Genomic DNA, 19,143 nt, shown 5'->3' with positions numbered 1-19,143 from the left:
CAGCTGCTGCCAAAAGGACAGCAGCTCATTCTAATGAAAGCCATCAGGCGGTCTTTGTGACTAATACGCAAACCCTCGCTTCTCACACGCATTCACACACATCTGTCCTAATCCTTGCTCCAAGAAGCTAACAGTCTTGTGAAAACCTGCTGTAAGGACCCCCAAAGCATGGCAAATATACACTTTACATGAGTTTCCCAGACTCTCCATACCTGCAGAGCTAAGAGCGGCAGTGTCCAGCAGTGTGCGAGCTGACCTTTAAACAGTTGGTTGTGTGCAGGGATTGGCCTTTGGCTGTGCCCAGCTGGATGTTCTAATGAGATGGCATGTCCTGATAGCGCACCCAGCAAAAGGTAAAGTGGTAATTGGCAGGCGTGGGGAGCAGGCGGTGCAGGTGCTGACAGAGCGGCAATATGCGTGCATACGTCACACATGATGTGTGTGTGCCTGAGATGCCGAGAGCTTCACCTTGTCTCCCCTTTGCTCCCAGAGAGGTGAAGCAGACTGAGAGAAGCTTCAGTGCTTGCTCTTCCAAACCCGACACAACCACATCACTTCTCCCCACCTTGCAAGAGAAGCCAACCCCCTCGTCTCTACGCTCTCACCTGTCAGACTGGGCCGCTTTTCCCTCAGCAGGCCAAATGGCAACTCAGATGGTTATCTGTGGCCTCTCAATTAGTCTGAGCTAAATGTCATTAACCAGGTGCAAAAGGCCATTTAAAAGAGCCACACTGTAAACATTACCGAGTGGAGAGCTCATGGATTCCACGCATGATCTTCTTGGAGAAGAAGCAAGTCTTTGAAGGAAATCTTAAGTGCTGGAATTATACGGCTTACACTTCTGCTCCTTGGTCTGATCATTAAGTTCATAATCTTAAAATTAACAGCAGCTCAAGATATTTTAAGGTGATATGAATGTGCATCAATGGAGGTGAGGTAGAGTAGGAATTGCAAAGAATGCCTACTCTACTCTGTTCATGTTCATCACACATTTACCCCCCAGTCAAAGGGGGAAAGGTCAAAAATGGCTGTATTTCTTAAGAAAACTAAATTCATATTTCAGCTTCTTGTTAATATCTGTAGACAAACTATAGAAACTTCATCACCTAACACTAACACCTTACTGGCTGACTAAAACTTTGCAGGGCGTCCCTTCTCAGTCAACAAAAAAGTAATCCATTAAGATCATTTCTATAAAAGGCTAACATATAGCCAACTTCTTACGAAGGATTGAATATTAAGCTTGAGAATGACGACAGAGCGATAATACACCACAATACTAGGGTGTATGCCAACATTTTGCAGCTGCTACATTGTATAAAGCTAAATTATTGTCCGAAATCTTGGGTAATGAACAACACTTAAAGCAAATGCCTTCTCCTGTTGAATTATTATTTTCTTTTAACTGGAGAAGCCATTGGTCATCCTTCTTACGTAACCTCTGGGCTCTCCAGTGTAACTAGCAGATTTCCAGGCCAAGACTTCCTGTTCTTTTGCTTGTCTATGTTTACTAGTGCATATATATATATTTAAACACAGCTAAAATAAAGCTAAAACATTAGTGGTTTTGAATTTGCATTTCAGCAACGTAGTTCTCCACGGACTGTTTACCTGTTTGCAGCCAGAGCCTACTCAAATGTGGCTGATCAATACAACCTGGACTGCAGACAGAAACCAGATAACTTCTGGTATCAAATCCCTTATCCCTTTGTGAATAGATTTAGCACATTCTTATGCAGACATCTGTTTAAATAGGTAACTGTTTTGGAAACATATGATACAATTTATGCATTTTGCCACTGATTTCTACTCATTTTCTAGCTGTTAAAGTGAACTGTGGGTGCTCGGTTTAACATCAGCTCCTCTCCTCTGCTTGTCCATCTGTCTCCAGGCTGTAAACATGTGAAGGGAATCCTGCTGTACGGGCCCCCAGGCTGTGGTAAAACCCTGATGGCACGACAGATTGGCAAGATGCTGAAGGCCCGGGAGCCAAAGATCGTCAACGGCCCTGAGATTCTCAACAAGTATGTGGGAGAGTCTGAGGCGAACATCAGGAAGCTGTTTGCAGATGCAGAGGATGAACAGAAGAGGGTGAGAATAGGACACGATGTACATTTTGTATTGTTCTTCCACAACAGAGCCAGCTTACCAAAGCAGAGCAAACATAAAAGTCCTGTTTGTATTAATAAACGAGTCTGTTTTGTTGCAGCTTCCAAGTAATATTGGCTGTGTTGCTAGAACTTTCCTAAACTTCTAATCTAGAAGTCATCAAAAGTCACTGTGTTTGTTCAGAGTATTTTCTCAGTAGCTATTAGTATTCTTCCAGCATCCCAGTGAAATACCGATAAGCACTGCAGAAAAAATCTAATTTCTCAAGAGTGGAGAGATCTGCCCTTTAGCCAGACATAGCTGTAATGACTTTTTAAAGTTTGTGCGTGTGTGTGTGTGCGTGTTTGAAAGGGAAGAGGGGCCACTGAAACCCAGCAGTGATAGTTGGTTTGGATGGTGTGACATAAGCCTCACTCTGCACCACTTAATGAGGGGCTGGGTTCTCTTTGACCTCCTATAAGACCTCCCTACAAACCCCCACACACACCGTGTATGTGTGTGACATTAACAGCTCTACACCTGCTTTAAATGCTACGTCAGAGTCTGACAGGTCCGTAGATGGAGCGATAACCCCCCACCCGGCTGCTCCATCGCTTTTTTTTCATTCATTCATAAGAGGCTCAATACTTGTATTCAGCTCAGGATGAAAGAAAAGCAGTCACGGTTTCTTCTTGCTATGCTTCTGTGTCTCAGCTGAAAAAAAATGTAATTTGATTTTATATTTTACAAGGTTATTATAGTTTAATAGTATACTTTTTAGTAGTTTTATTTTAGTTTTATTTTAATGTAAATTTACAATTTCCTTATGTTTTCCTTATATGTTTGCTGTGTGGATTTTACTTTAAATTTGGTTTTTATTGTTAAAAATGTAATTTTTTCTATTAGTCTCACTCTTGGGTTGAGTATCTTTTCATATAATAGGGGGCATTTTTAAAAAACAGTTTTTACAATATAAAAACTTGACTCACATTTTCCACTTTCAGTAAAAAGTTTACTTTCAAATTTTATTTTATTAACAAAAATATGTATTTTTTGTTTTTATGTTATTTTAGGAAGCTTCTTTTTTTTATTCTTCTGCCTCTGCAAGGTGCTAGATGGAAAGCCATTTTATGGAGTTCCACATTAAATCACTGTAAATTGAATTGGATGTCAAGAAAATACAGGTCAGCCAAGGAGAGGTAGTACCCAGCTGTAATAACACTGCTGTGCTTACTTTTTGTTCACTAAACATTTAAATGAATGTCCAAACCAGAACTTCCTATGGTTTGCCAGCTTCAGATCTTACAAAAAAAATGCCTGAGACTTTAGTTATTCCAGTTTCATTAACCAGATTTTCTTATTTTGAGAATTTTAGTAGCCAAAACAAAGTCAGTTTTCTGCACATCTTCCAATAAAATGCAGCTGTATCAGGTGCGTCTAAGCTCCAGGGCAGAAAACTTTGGGAGGACAGAAATGGACCGCAGCACACTGATGAATTTTCAGCCTTGAGTTGTGCAGGCAGATGAACTTTTCCACAGAATTCAATGGCCAGCACCAACATACTTTACCCGAGGACCCGAAAACTGACTCCCAGAACTAAGAGACAATTATAATATTGTAAGACCTTGAAAATAACAGACAGCTCCTTAAAACCAACCCCCTGTTTATTTGGTAAACTTATTCATACACCTATATGTTTAAGAAATTAAGCTACAAGCAAAATTAAGCGTGTTTGAGAAGGAAAAAAAGTTTAAAATACACATTTGTGTTTGTCTATAGTTTATCTTTTAGACATTTTTGCAAATTGGTGCATGTTTAAAAGTGTTGATATCTCTTTTCTTATACTCTGTGTATATACAGCGCTTATATCCTCCAGATGTTCCAGATGTACTCCTTTCAGTAAGTTTTAACAGAGAGGGCTTTGTTCATTTATCATTCAGTGCATGATTTAGTGCAAAAGATGGACTCGTTCTGGCTGTTGGAAGTAATTTCTGATTTATAGACAAATAAAAACCTTTGACTTTTATATGGCAATAAAATCAAACAAGAACTATGTATCTATACTATCCAGTTCTGATTTCAGTTTAGGAAAAGTGTGTCAGGAAGGTCATATTTATCTAGATAAATCTGAATTTTTATATTTAAGCATTACCTTTTCTAAGGCTTCTAATATAAAGAGAGAATGTTCCTTAATTGATTTGTAAACAGGGAAAGTTTTTTTTTAACCCCCGTAGTTCATCTGTGTTGTCTCCCCTGTAGTAAATATGATAAACATGCATATCACTTTTGCGCTTTCAGGTAAGTAGGTGTAACTGTGTAACACCATCTCCTGCAAAATTACTTATATCCAGCATGACAGATGTAGAAAAACTGGATTTACTCAGCATTATCGAGGCGATGTCCTCCCTGCTTGTGTGAACAGGTGGTATAGGATAAAGGTGCAAAGCAGGTATTTACAGTTTACACATTAATCTTCTTCCTCTGCGTCTGTGTCGGCGAACAGCTCGGTGCCAACAGCGGCCTTCACATCATCATATTTGATGAAATTGACGCCATCTGTAAGCAGCGTGGCAGCATGGCAGGAAGCACAGGAGTCCATGACACCGTGGTTAACCAGCTGCTATCCAAGATCGATGGAGTGGAGCAACTCAACAACATCCTGGTCATAGGTGCAAACATGCAGACATTTTCTCGCAGTATATGTAAACTAGCATAAACACTTTCACATTTAAATCCTGTCCTGTGTCACGCCTGAACAGCCAAACTCTGTCTCATTACTTTTGTTCTTCCCTTTCTTCTGGTTTCTTTTCTTTCTGCCTCAGGTATGACCAACAGGCCCGACCTGATAGATGAGGCCTTGTTGAGGCCAGGAAGACTGGAGGTGAAGATGGAGATTGGTAAGAAGTAGCGAACACACAGAATTTCATTCAGTAGACTTAAAACAGCGTGTCCACAGCATGTCTTTTGTCCTTTCTTCCTTCTCTTACCCAAACTGGTCACGGCAGATGGCCCCGCCCCTCCCTGAGCCTGGTTCTGCTGGAGGTTTCTTCCTGTTAAAAGGGAGTTTTTCCTTCCCACTGTCGCCAAAGCGCTTGCTCATAGGGGGTCATCTGATTGTTGGGGGTTTCTCTGCTGTATTATTGTAAGGTCTACCTTACAATAAAGTGCCTTGAGGCAACCTTTGTTGTAATTTGGTGCTGTATAAATAAAACTGAATTGAACTGAAAAGAAAGTTAAAATGATTATAAAGAACATATTTTTAAAACCTATGAAGTAATTAGTTAAAGTATTTGCTCAAATAATTAATAGAAAATCAGTGAAAATACTTCTACTGTGGGTCAGAAAGTCTTAAAAACAGTGTAAATAAGTAATACTCGTGCTATCAAATGAAGAAGTAATGTATCTTATGCAGATTTCTGCAAGTTAATACCAGCAGCCTTACTGGTAAAGCTCAATGGATACAAGGCTGTTATCAGCTGTGACTCTTTGACTGTGTGCACTACAGAACCAGTACACCACACGCGGTCACTTTCTCCATTTCCTTTTCCGCTTTATTCTTCAAGGCTTACCGGATGAAACTGGGCGAATTCAGATCCTCAACATCCACACAGCGAGGATGCGGGAGAACAAACTGCTGGCTAGCGATGTCGACGTTAAAGAGCTGGCTGTGGAAACCAAGAACTACAGCGGTGCTGAACTGGAGGGTCTGGTCAGAGCTGCTCAGTCCACAGCCATGAACAGACACATCAAGGTCAGTCCAAGGAGCTTATTTACTGTCCATTTATTAATGTGTATGTTTTTTGGGTTATAGAAAACAAGGAAATAATAGTAAAATGCCCTCAGAGCAATATGTTCCTCACTAATATAAGAGTTAAAATACTGGCAAGCAACCAGTATTTTCCACAAGCCAATACGCACTATAAAAAGCAAATACAAAGTTTAATTAAAGGGCAGTAAATTTAAAAAGAAAACTAAAGGAAGAGAAGAAGGAAAGTAGAAGTAATGCAAAAAATGTATTCAACTTTTGAAAACCTGTTCTTTTTATATTAGATACATTATTTTCAAAAGCACTGACAGGAACAGTGTCATGTTCCTGGCTTAAGTTGCAGGCCACACACCTGGTGGGCATAATATATGGTATTATAGTGCCAGTTTAAGCAGCCACCCAGGTGTCGAAGGGTTGGGTAGGTATCCAGGTGTGTGTGCTTGTGTGTGTGCCCTCCCTTAAGTGTTTTATCAGGTGCATTGGCTCAAATCTATACTGCTCAGTAAGGCACAAAGATAAGGTGAAGTTCTCATCTGTTAAGCGTTCTGCTCCCGCAGAGCAGCAGATATTGGAGGGTGATGATAAATGACAGACACATGTCTGATGGCAGCGATGTTTCTCTTCACTCCTTTAGGCACTTATTCTTCCCTCCCTCCGTCTCTCTGTCTGACCTTTCTGCTCTGAGGGAGTACATTGTCTTCTGACACATTTTGCAATCTACATGTGCAGTACTTCATTTAATGGATTTCACGAGACAGGGTACGGAGTTCATTCGAAGCAATTTGCTGTCTCTGTACCTGTGCTGTTTGTCTGTTGCTCTGATGTAGGCCAGCAACACAGTGGAGGTAAACATGGAGACGGCGGAAAAACTGCAGGTCAGCAGGATAGACTTCATGGCCTCGCTGAATAACGACATCAAACCCGTAAGTTACTGTGCACATGTCTCTCTTAAGTTCTTAAACATGAAATGCAAAGTACAGTGAAATAAAAGTAACATTAATAATCAAAATAACCTGAAGTTTAACTCAACCATTCCCACCTTCTCTGGTCTTTTCGTTATTCTGTAACATGATCTGTGAAACATCCTGAAATATTTGAGAGAAATGTTGTTTCTAAAATATAAAGGAAAACCTGAGTTTTGGATAAGTTTGTCGGTTTGTCTTATCGTACGCCATTCACCATCACGTTTTAATCTAACAGCCACCACAGACAAGAAGACTAATAAACGTCAAACTTGGGCGCATTCTGACATCAAAATCCATGCATGATAAGTCCGAGTTTTAATCACAGACTTTGAGATTTTGCAGTCCAGTCATGCTGCTGGTGGATCTTTGCAAAGAGAAAAACTTTGAATGATGGTGCAGAAACAGAAGCTGCATGTGACCTGCTTGAGAAAACTGAGTGCTCCTGTTGGTTGTTAATAATATTTATGTGATCGAACACTATTTGCATGAGTCAAGATTTTTGAAAAAAGAAAGAAGCTAGGCTAGGATTTAGCTTGTTTGTTTTTATCAGGCTCACTTGAGACACTTAGAGTTTAAAACCACCTTACGCTAAACGATCAGTTGTGCCACAACCTTTGCAAAAGTGTTTTGACTTGCAACACTTAAATCTCTTGAAATTTAGTGGCAGGCTGGAATCTTTGAAAGATGCCTTTTCTCCTCATTAGACTGTAACTAAAACCTGTGATGACAGTATTATGAAGTCGAGCTGATGTCACTAGTCTAAGTTTTGCATATAAATATAAACATTTTTTTCCACTCTGGGCATGAGTTTTGTTTTTGACAGGCTTCAGGGGCCTCTCAACACTATTTTACACCTGAATTGAACCTGTTCACCTGCTAAATGTTATAAGAAGCAGTCCAGGTATAAGCAAGAATTATATCCACAATACTTGTAAATTATATTTATTTGTGATTAAACTTCACTGGATTCAGATGAAGCACTTGTGCAGGTTATACAAGACTACAACACAGAGGAAATATCTTTTTTATAACTAATATTTCCGTTCTCGGTTGAGCTCGTGGAGGCAAACAAAATTAGAGTCTCACTTTCTGTTTTCCTCTCCTTGTACCACTTCTTCAGGCATTTGGAACCAACCAGGAGGACTACGCCAGCTACATCATGAACGGCATAATCCGGTGGGGTGACCCAGTGTCAGCAGCCCTGGAGGACGGGGAGCTGCTGGTGCAGCAGACAAAGAACAGTGACCGCACGCCACTAGTCTCTGTGCTGCTGGAAGGTAACTCTCACACGTGTCATGCAACCCAAACACATAGAGCAAATAAAATAAGGTGAGGACAGCGGCCTGCTTTACTAACAATTAAAATGGTTGATCAGTGATTTCTTTTCACCGCCAGGCCCACCTAACAGCGGCAAAACGGCACTGGCGGCTAAGATTTCTGAGGATTCCCAGTTTCCATTCATCAAGATCTGTTCTCCGGACAAGATGATCGGACACTCTGAGATCGCCAAATGCCAGGCCATCAAAAAGGTAACAGATTTCATAATGCAGATACAGTGCATATAAATACCGGATGTTTGGGTTAAGATGCTAGTGTAGTAATGTCATTTTTAAAATACTAGTAGTTATTTTTAGTGTTTTCTGGTGTGTTTTTTCTCTGATGGCGATCAGGTTGTACCTTTTTGTTTCCCTTTGGCAGATATTTGAAGATGCTTACAAATCCCAGCTGAGCTGTGTGGTTGTGGACGACATCGAGCGCTTGTTGGGTAAGACGAGAGAGCCCAAAATATTTTGCGGTCTTCTACTCAGTTGCCTTCTGAAGTTACTTTTTATTTGAATCAGACTTGATGAGACCGAGGAAATGAAATAATAAAATTATGTTTGTCGTCAGATTACGTTCCTATTGGCCCTCGTTTCTCCAACATGGTGCTACAGGCTCTGCTGGTGCTGCTGAAGAAACCACCTCCAAAGGTAACCAGGGTTTATTTCTTGCTCACTGTCAGTGTTGCTAGTCCTGAGGTGGCAGAAAGAGGGCAGCAGATCTTATGGATGCCAACATAAAGTCTTGCGAGGAATTGTTAGAGGTCTTTGCCTGCAACTGGCATGTGTGAACGCCTGTGTGTGAGTGTATGGTTATTAGCAAGTGTTTTGGTCCAGGCCTGTTGTGCTCGGAGTGAATGGTGGTGGTGGAGACCCATTTCTCATAGTTTCTTTAGTTGTAGTTTGTGTGTGTCTGTTGTTGATGGGTTTGTGAATGAGGGTATAGCTCACTATATGGCTGCATGTGCATGAGAAGTGGCGCGGGGCCTGGTGTTGAATGCCTGGCTGCAGTGCTCCTCTGGGGTTGTAAAGCGCTGGGCCCAGCGGGGTGCCTGGGGCCGGGGGAGGCCAGGGGGACACGGAGGAGAATGGGCTCTGTGAGAGAGCCAGGACCTGGCAGCACTGCCGCCTGTGTGGCACCTCATCTGCATGCAGCATCACAACCCCCCACGCCATGGGGGGGCAGGCGGCAGCCATAATCCCCCTGTCTGCTCGCCACTCCTCTGCCTCTCCTCCTTGGTCTTCTTCTGGTCGTTCTCCAACTCGTCGGCTTAGTGCAGCGACATTTCTTTTGCTTCCCCTCTTTCTTCCCCGCTCATGTTTGTCTTCTCTACTGTTGCCCTCTGCTCCATTATGCTGCATTATGCTGTCTTTTTTTCTTCTTTCTATTGTTTTCTATTTTTTAAACTCCTGTTGTGACTTAGAGCCCCTGCTCAATGTCGGCCTTCACCTGGGCAGCCAGAAATCTCCAGAATATGACGAAATCAGTCGCCCTGTATTCCAATAACCAATAAGAGCTTTGGCATCAAAGACTGCCTTCATCAAAATTTGGATAACATGAGAACTTAATTACAAAATGTTCACAATTCAACACTTCTGATTGGCTTGTTTGTAGTCGCGGGCAATGAGAACATAACCCGGTGTGATACAGAAAGTGCTGATGTTGCAGTGTAAGCCATTAAAGGAGCAGAGTAGAAGCTTCTGACACAACTTCCCCACCGTCCTAAAAATGCATACAAACAACATGTTTAATAGGGTGGATATGAGTGAGAAAACAAAATGCAAAACAACCTTAATTTTAATTTTTACACATATCTGTGATTAAACCAGCTTCTCATGGACTACATTTAATAACTGTTGTTTAGCTAATAATAAAATTACTGTTGTCTAAGCAGGTGCAGCTTGTTTTTACAGGCCTGTGGTCTCTCAGCATCAGATACATCACATACCAATGAAACATGTCAATAAAAGTAATACAAATGAGATAAAATGAAGATTTTCACCTTCATATCTGTCAAGCAGTGAAGTTGTTATATATGCTGCTTGTGTTGCTAGAACTTTGACTTTATCAAAGACTGTATTCTGAGGAAGTTAACACGGCTGTAGAAGCAGGGTTGGCATTGTGATTGCGTGTATAGACCAGGTGTATGTTACATGCATCAGCTGACTTGCCTTAAAGCTGTAAAACTATACAAATGATGGACAGGTTGTTGGTCAGAGAAAAAAAAATGCTGGAACTGGGGTGGCCAAAATGTTCGTTATTATAAGGCTTCATAATATGGCTCAAAGACCATAGGTGACACATAGGTGTGCCCAGTTTTTGTATAGTCTGGCTGAGTTCTAGATAAGAATCAGAATCAGAATCAGAATGGGGTTTATTGCCAAATGTTGAGCAGGTTTACAACATTAGGAAATTGCTGCGGTGCTTCAGTGCAAACATAGTGTCATAAATAGCACTTAAATAGACATGGAAAAAAATAAAAGTAGGGATAAGAATTAAAAGTGCTACGTGGAAAGATATGTGCATGAGATATACATGAGATATATACATGAGAATAAGAATTAAGAGTGCTACGTTGAAAGATATATACATGAGTGCAGGTGGTGATCAGTGCCAAACATGGAATGATGCAGTGACACAGCGTAGGGTCATGTGTTAGTGGCGGGTACAGTCATATGGTTATTGTTCATGTGTCCAACAGCAGAGGGGAAGAAACTGTTCTTATGGCGAGAGGTTCTGGTGCGAATGGACCGGAGCCTCCTGCCTGAGGGGAGCAGGTCAAACAGACTGTGTCCAGGGTGAGAAGGGTCAGCTGAGATCCGAGCTGCACGCCGCAATGTCCTGGAGGTGTACAGGTCCTGCAAAGATGGGAGTCTGCAGCCAATCACCTTCTCAGCAGAGCGCACAACACGCTGCAGTCTCTGTTTAAGTGTTGAAACCATCCAGGACACGCAATCATGATGCTTGAACCTCTGTTAGAGCCATCACACACTTTCATCTGGACTGCTCCTGTGCTTTTCCTGTACATTATCAAATGGTTATACATCATTGGTCTCTCTTTTTCCTATGACCAATAGGAGGAGACCAGCTGATGAATGTGAGGGAACGATTAAAGATCCAGACAAAATGACATCTGCTTCTCTTTCAGGGTCGTAAGCTGCTCATCATTGGCACCACAAGTCGTAAAGACGTCCTTCAGGAAATGGAGATGTTGGATGCTTTCAGCACCACCATCCACATTCCCAACATCTCAAAAGTAGAGCAGCTGATGGAGGCCTTTGAGGTAAACTACACAACTATGAAACTACAAATTTCTAATGTCTGTTTCTAAGAATTGCATCTATGATGCAAGATGCTTTTCTTCTGTGAATTTCTTCTTACCATTAGACTTGGCGACATTGTTTTTGCTTACTTTTTTATTAGAATTCCTGAATGCAAAAAATGAATGACAGAATTTAAGTGTTTCTCTCTCGCACTGATCGTTCCTGTGTCTCTTTCTGCTTTACATAGCTGCTGGGCAGTTTCAATGAGAAAGAACGGGCCATGATAGCTAAAGCTGTACAGGGCCAACGCTTGGGGATCGGCATTAAAAAGTTGCTGATGCTGATTGAAATGGCGGCACAGGTGAGAAACTATTATGGTCTTTATTTTGACTTTTTTCAACAGTTTAGTTAGTTTTATGTTGTAGTTAGTATGAATTTTGCGGTAATGCAAGTTTTTTTGTCTTCTTTTTAAAAAAAATATAATATTTGTGGGTTTATGTAAAGTGGATGGTTTGACACTGGGGGCACACTTTCACGACTCCTATAATTAATGATCACCATTGGTACACAGCAAACAATACAGCTTTTAAACATCAGCCTGTGATGACCCATTGTGTGTAGTTTCGTACTTTGGGTTTGCGTTTAAATTTGCATTCTCAGATGTGCTTTCATTCCCTTTTCCAAAAATAAGCACATCTTTGCTTTAAATCTATTCCAAAAGAGATTATTTTAAGTAGGTTGGTAAAATTGCAACACAAAAAGATGGGTTTTTGGCAGCTTTTTAAAAAAGATCATTAGATTCTGAAGCTGCTGTAGCAAAATCTCGGTCTCGGTTTCAGCCTTGCATGCACAGCAAGCAGGCCTTGATCACATGACATCAGGCACCTGCTGGGGCTATATGGATGCATAAGTGCACTCTACTCTACTCTTTATGTTGGTGCTTGTCCATGCAAAATTCTAAAAGTCAAATCCAGAATCTTAAAGTCAGAAGTTAATGGGCAGTGACATGATAATATTTAGAAGACTTAGTCAGAAGCCTCGCAGCGGCTTTTATTGAATAGGCTGCAAACGTTCCAAGGAAGCTTTGTTAAGACAAGTAAACTGTGAATTACAATTATCCAGAAGTGATGAAATAAATGCATTAATAACATTTTCCATCATGACACAGTGGAAACTGGCAATATTTCTTAAGCGATAAAAGCGAAAGCGAGATTTAACATGACCGTCCAAAGTGAAAGCTGAGTCAAAAATTATCCAAAGGTTGCTGATAGAAGATTTAGGAAATGTGGCAAGGGGACTTTCCATTACCTCAGGCACAAATCTGTCAGGGGCACATCAGAAAATAGTTAGCCTCCAACTTTTAACAGAGTCTAAGCACCTCTGAGAAATCTGTAACTTACAAACGTCTTGTGGTTTAAAAGAGAGATACAACTGAGTGTCATCTGCATAGCAATGATAATAAGTGCTCAAAATGTGCAGAAGGAGCAGATCTAACAGAAATATATCAGCGATCTCATATATCTCATAGACAAACCCAAACATCTTCTATGACTAGTTTTCAGTTCAGTACCGAACACAAATTAACTCATGTATCCTCAACCCAAGAGAAAAAACACGAAACCAAATGGTGTGTGCACAACATTGTTATGAGTACCGCGATTGACGGGGTGATGTTGACCGAGGCTGGGCTGTGGCATTCTGCACGTTGCCATATGTATCTGAGCCTCTCCTGCAGCTTTGCATGAGAGCGCCGCCTCAGATGTGATTGTTCTTGGTGGAAATCGGATCGGACAGAGGTAACAAGATGAAGTGCTCCAACCCGTACTTGTGCCATTCTTGTGACAGCACCCTTCCCTGCAGCTGTTTCAGCAGGACAATGCCAAACCCTGCACTGCCAGAGTAGCGCAGGCTTTTCTGGATATCAAAACCCTGGAACACGATGTGCATCGACCCAGCGTGTTGCAGGCTCCACTCCTAGTTGAGCATAGCTGCAGACTATGCTCATCAAGGAATGGAAAACAGTTCCTCAAACAACACATCTGGACTGCTTGGATGTCATACCTTGTATTAAATGTCTTGTATAAGCAACTATTATGTTGTTTGTCTAAAAATCTATTTAAAATGTGACCTTATGTTTCTTTTTTGACTATTTTTGGACATTTCTTATGCTGTTGCAGCTCCATGTGTACTAGTTGTGTTAGACAACAGAAAGGTCAAGTTATTTTGGGGGTACGAAACTTGTGAAGCACAAGAAAACAGTCTTTTCAATAACTCACTCATCACCTCCCATTTTATTCAAAACACAGATTTCATACTGGCACAGGCTTTGCGTTATTATTAATTTTTTTCTCTCAGTGTGGTCTGAGCTTGAGCAGGCCGTCCCTCCTCTTCTTCGACATCTGGCTGGCATTCTCGACAGTCAACAGGATCCGTCTGTCACAGGTCACAGGAGTAAAGATTTAGGACACACAAATCATCATTTTGGCAAATCGAGTAACAGGATATTTAGTTCCTGTTACTCGATTTGCCAAAATGATGATTTGTGTGTCCTAAATCTTTACTCCTGTGACCTGTGAGGAGATCACAGAACCAAGCAGGATTTAATTAAGTCGCTGTCGTACGTCACAACAGGAAATCTACGTTCCAGTGATCATCTCGTTCTTTGCTTCTCTCATTTTTTCCCTTGTTTCTTACAAATTTCTCAGATATTTCTAAACTCCTGAAGTAAAGTTTTAAAACTTGAAATGTTTCACTCCAGCTAATCGATGTCTGCTGCTCAAAGCCACGATGAATTTTCTTCGTCCATCTCAAAACCTCATATTTCAAGTAATATTTGTTTACCAAACCGATGACGGACATCCCACCAGCAGCATCAGACAAACCCAAATCACACCATTAGCTCCTTTCTTCTCCCGACTGTGTCTCTGTTATGTTGCCTATGTGTGCAGCCTGTTTGTTGGGGCTGTGTAATTGCTGTGGTATGCTCCAATGCTATGCTCAGTGCCCCCCCCCCCCCCCCCCCCCCCCCCCCTCACACACACACCCCATTCTGAGCTTGAAGAAGTATGAACCTGTGTTTGCCGGGACATGCTGCAAACAGCCGCACTCACGTACACATTTGCGGTCTTTATCTTTTTTCCTCTCATTCCAACGTTTCCGACTGCTCTCATGTCTTAACTCTGGTTGCTACAGGCGATTCCAGACATACTGTAAGTTATTGCATAGGTTCCCATTAATTTTGCTTCCTTTTCCCTCCCCTTCTCTTCAATCCAAACTGAAACATGAACTCCAGGACCCGCCGCCGTTGATAGCATGCCGCTGTGATGTTTAACACCTGAAGAAACCCGTGCATGTTCACAAAGAACCTGCTAATAAAATATATAGTTATTTTATCGTATGACTGTTAGCACTAAGCATGCATATCTGTCTTTTCAGATGGATCCTGACTACAGAGTTAGGAAGTTCGTGAGTCTGCTGCAGGAAGAAGGAGCGTAAGTATTCCTTTCCTGTTTCTAACCACATCACCAGAGCAGGATTGACATTGAACACTCACACCGCACACACGTCTGTCACTTTCACCAGCTGTCAGTTACAAATGTAGCAGAAAGGAAAAAGTTAGTCAGAAGCACAAAGTGTTTACATTTTAATCATCGTACCAAGTGTGATTTATAATACACATTTTGTCCTTTTTCTCCCTCTACAGACTGGTTTCTGATAAGTTTGTGGCAATCTAGACTCAGTGGAGCCACGCGGTGAAATAGAGGCATCCTTCAACGGTGAGGCCGCTTTAAGCTGAAACGTTAAATTTTTTAACTCATCATATCCTGTCGAGGGTTGAGGAGAGCTGATGTGAAAGTCTGTGATTCCACTCTTTGAAGAGTCACAGTCAAAGTTTCGAAATAACGTTATGCGAGTCCAGTCAAGCAGATGTAACCACAGAATAACGGAGGATGTCGTTAAAATGCGCTGACTCAAAACTGAATTACCAAACTTACCTTTGACTAAGTAGTTTTACAGCTAATCTGTGCGTGCGTGGAATCGGAAGCATCACACGAAACAATTGTCACAATAAAAACACTTCCACAGGGCACCAAACACTACTGTAAAAAACCCAACAAAGTGAATGATTCGGGTGTTTGAGGAGACACCTTTAGCAGGAACAGCTTGAAGTAACCATTTTCTATATAACTTTATCAGTCCTTCATATTATTGTGGAGGAATTTTGACTCCCTTTACAAAGTCACTTTAGTTCATTGAGGTTTGCGATCATTTTTTATGCACTGCTTTCTGAACTTTTTGAGGCCTGGACTGCAACACCTTGATTCTTTCGAACGATCCAGTCTTGGCCGAGCTTCAGCTGTTGGGTAGATGGCCTCACATGTTACTCTAGAACAGTGAGTAACAACAACCCCCGGGCTGGTCCGTGAGTCGTTTGGCACCGAGCCCCGAGAGTTGAGACTCGGGTGTGAAATTGATGGTTTTCAGGGGTTTTATCGTTATTTTTTAATCGTTTTTATCGTTATCTAAGTTTCCCTGGGTCTTTTTCCGTGTGTTATGAATAAATCTTCCTTTTTTTGGTACTGGTACTGGTTTTATTTGTTGTATTTATCAGCGAGACCTTAAAGGCCGGTCTGTGAAAATATTGTCGGACATAAACCGGTCCGTGGCACAAAAACGGTTGGGGATCGCTGACCTAGAATACTTTGGTATGCATTGGAGTTCATGACTACAAGGGCCCAGGTCTCGTGGCTGTAAAACATGCCATCACGGCGGTGTCGCCACGCGTGTAGCTGTGCTGCCATGTTCTTTATGTGGAGAGAACAGACATGTCTCCTGGCAATGCTTCCAAACGAGCCATACTTGTTCAGTCTTTTTAGAATTTTACTGTCATGAGCTTCAATATTTAATATGCTAACTGAGGCCTGTAGAGCATGAGAAGGAGCTCTTGGATCCACTCCTGGGAACACTGGCACCTATCTTGAATGCTTTCTACTTCTTTCTGAAATTGTTTAAAAATTAAACCCTTCCCAGATTGATGGGGAGCAACAATTGCTTCTTTAAGCTCATTGCTGATGTTTCCTTTGTGGCATTAACACACCTGAATGCTCCAGACCAGCAAACTGCCAAAACGTCTGCTTTTATTAAGGTCCTGAAACTTGGAATTAGTGAGGTTGTATTTACTCTGCATGCTGCTTCTGTGTTTTGACTTAATAAAAAAAAATGACATGCTGTTATATGTCATGTTTTGCTCTAAATCTCCAGCATTTTAAGACCTGTTAAGGACCAGATTATCGTTATTATGTCCTGAGACATAAAACCTTAGAATTTAAAGAGGGCGTGCTTTCTTTTTACCTTGACTATGCATGCTTGTAAAACTGTGACGTGCATTGGGTGTTGTTCAGTTCTGACAATGATTTTGCTCAGAATGTTGGCATCATAAAAGCTCTCTAGGTGAATGAATACAAAGTTATTATCATTCCATGTCTTTATCCGAATCATTACAAAAACGCAGGGCAAAGTTTAAGAAAGTTATGTGTCTAAGTTGCTAATCTTGCCTTCTGAAATGAACCGCGGGAGGACGGTGCCCACGGTGATAAACAACAAGTCTTTCAACAAGTAGCGGGAGCTTTGCTTCTCATCTTGGCATCAGAGGCTTATGGTATAGCTGGTGCACAGCGTGCCTAAAAATAGGTCGACTAGACAGGCGCTCTCCTGTGGCAGCATGCCTCCTTTGCCCGCCTGCCTCATCTCACTTTTATTTCTCTCTCTTCACTCAGTTGCAGAGGATCAGAAGACTGATAAAGGATGGCAGGAGGAAGCAAACGAGATATAGATCCCATCTCTCTACATCCTTCTCATCCCTGAAGCTCTGCGTGCTTCTCTGAGCTGCAGACACCAAGCAGGCAGTCTCCTCCTCTGCAGCATTATGTGATAATATAAAATAAGAGATATGCGCAGTGCTTGTTGTATCTGGGTGTCTGCTTGTGCTGCAATCTCTATGTGATGCCTCTAGCACTCCATTGGGATTTTATATATATGTATACAAAAAGAGTCGGGGCAAAGTACATGTGCACAAACACTAATTATGATAATGTTTGTTTATATAGACTTTATTTGTAGGAAGAGATCATTCCATGACTTCTTTTCTTATGTTGCACATTTCCTTGCCTCTGATCTTTTTATTGTATGAATAAAATAATATTACTAACAAAAAACATTGTAGTATCTGTAGTTAATGTTGTTTTTAAAGGGACGTTACAAAGGAACTTGTGCTGTGTGTTCCATTATTATAATGTAGGTTTTCAGTTGCTGTTTAGTTCAGACACTGTTCAGTGCGTCCAAATAGCTGTCTGTTTTCTACAGTAGCATGTAAAAAGTTTCTGCTCCCAAGAAAAATAAAAAAAGTTAACTATTAAATGTTCTCATGGCTGTTGAAATCATAAGAATGTCATAACTATCACTTAGTGTAATTACCTCCTGATTATGAAATATTTGAGAAGAGATGAACCCATTCACACATTTGAGGTTAACCTCCACAGCTTCTGGGTTGAGCAATGATTGTAGAGCCTGGCAAGAAAACACTCAGCCATTTATGGAGGAGCTACTGCTGCATGTGTGCACGTTTCTTGATGCAGTTCTCCAGGATTGTAGTAAAAAGTAGCAAAATGTTGCTTGAGATATTAGTAGAAAATCAAAATGATGTCGCTGTATCATTTTTTTTTTCCTTTTTTGTATTTTCTGCAAGTGAGATTAAATTTGAGCTAAAACTTGTGAATTATGGGAAGCTGAATTCATGCACATACATGTTTTTCTTTATAAAGAGATCACCTCATCCTAAGTAGTAGCCAGTGTATTATCAAGAACTCCGGGAGATCACTGGATTAGGCAGGTGCCATGGTAAATGGTAAATGGCCTGTATTTATATAGCGCTTTACTAGTCCCTAAGGACCCCAAAGCGCTTTACATATCCAGTCATCCACCCATTCACACACACATTCACACACTGGCGATAGCAAGCTACATTGTAGCCACAGCCACCCTGGGGCGCACTGACAGAGGCGAGGCTGCCGGACACTGGCGCCACCGGGCCCTCTGACCACCACCAGTAGGCAACGGGTGAAGTGTCTTGCCCAAGGACACAACGACCAAGACTGTCCAAGCCAGGGCTCGAACCGGCAACCTTCCGATTACAAGGCGAACTCCCAACTCTTGAGCCACGAATGATAGTTCATTTGCTCGTTCTAACTGGATCAACAGCAGTAGTTTTTAAGAATCCTTTGAGACTCTTTTCAGCTTTAGATTCATATACATTTCATGCAGTATGTGGGTTTGAATCAGAATAACCTACCTACTTCCACAGAATGGCTCATGCATGTGTTTCTCAGATATCTCTGGAGCTGAAAAAATGACACGTGCATGGAAGTGTCTGCAGTTCACTGAATGACCACTAGAGGCTGCCTCTTAAAGTGAGTTACTTCCCATGCACTCTTGTTAACATGCTCAAATGTAGAGCAGCTAAAGTGGGATTTATCCTTCTGGATTAAATCTGTATGTTGAGCAAAGAGTATGATGTAACTGCCAATCCTTCTGAAATCCTACACCATAACTTCCCTATATGAGTAACTACATGTCACGTCAGCACAGCCTGCAATGACTGTGATTCGCTCCTTCAGTATTATTGTTTCCTACTACACATTTCTAGTTGCTTCTTCTACCATAGTTTTTTCAAACCTACTTGAAG

The 19,143-nt window shown here is 41.4% G+C and overlaps 1 protein-coding gene across 1 annotated transcript in view; it reads left to right on the top strand.

The window, feature by feature from the left end:
• LOC308391296 (vesicle-fusing ATPase-like) overlaps positions 1-17,617 on the top strand; it is a 28,529-nt gene extending 10,912 nt beyond the window's left edge. Inside the window, exons 9-22 of the mRNA XM_080873874.1 lie at positions 1,892-2,091; positions 4,592-4,757; positions 4,911-4,985; positions 5,652-5,839; positions 6,682-6,777; positions 7,940-8,096; positions 8,215-8,348; positions 8,518-8,584; positions 8,710-8,789; positions 11,288-11,422; positions 11,650-11,763; positions 14,838-14,893; positions 15,106-15,178; positions 17,180-17,617. Of these exons, the coding sequence (XP_080730000.1) occupies positions 1,892-2,091; positions 4,592-4,757; positions 4,911-4,985; positions 5,652-5,839; positions 6,682-6,777; positions 7,940-8,096; positions 8,215-8,348; positions 8,518-8,584; positions 8,710-8,789; positions 11,288-11,422; positions 11,650-11,763; positions 14,838-14,893; positions 15,106-15,136 (1,499 nt within the window). The 3' untranslated portion in view covers positions 15,137-15,178; positions 17,180-17,617. The remainder of the gene's footprint in view (positions 1-1,891; positions 2,092-4,591; positions 4,758-4,910; positions 4,986-5,651; positions 5,840-6,681; positions 6,778-7,939; positions 8,097-8,214; positions 8,349-8,517; positions 8,585-8,709; positions 8,790-11,287; positions 11,423-11,649; positions 11,764-14,837; positions 14,894-15,105; positions 15,179-17,179) is intronic.
• The last annotated feature ends 1,526 nt before the right edge of the window (positions 17,618-19,143 follow it).

Source organism: Rhamphochromis sp. 'chilingali' (assembly GCF_963969265.1).
Source record: "Rhamphochromis sp. 'chilingali' genome assembly, chromosome: 22".
Taxonomy (NCBI): domain Eukaryota; kingdom Metazoa; phylum Chordata; class Actinopteri; order Cichliformes; family Cichlidae; genus Rhamphochromis; species Rhamphochromis sp. 'chilingali'.
This window is presented reverse-complemented; position numbering and strand designations above follow the sequence as displayed.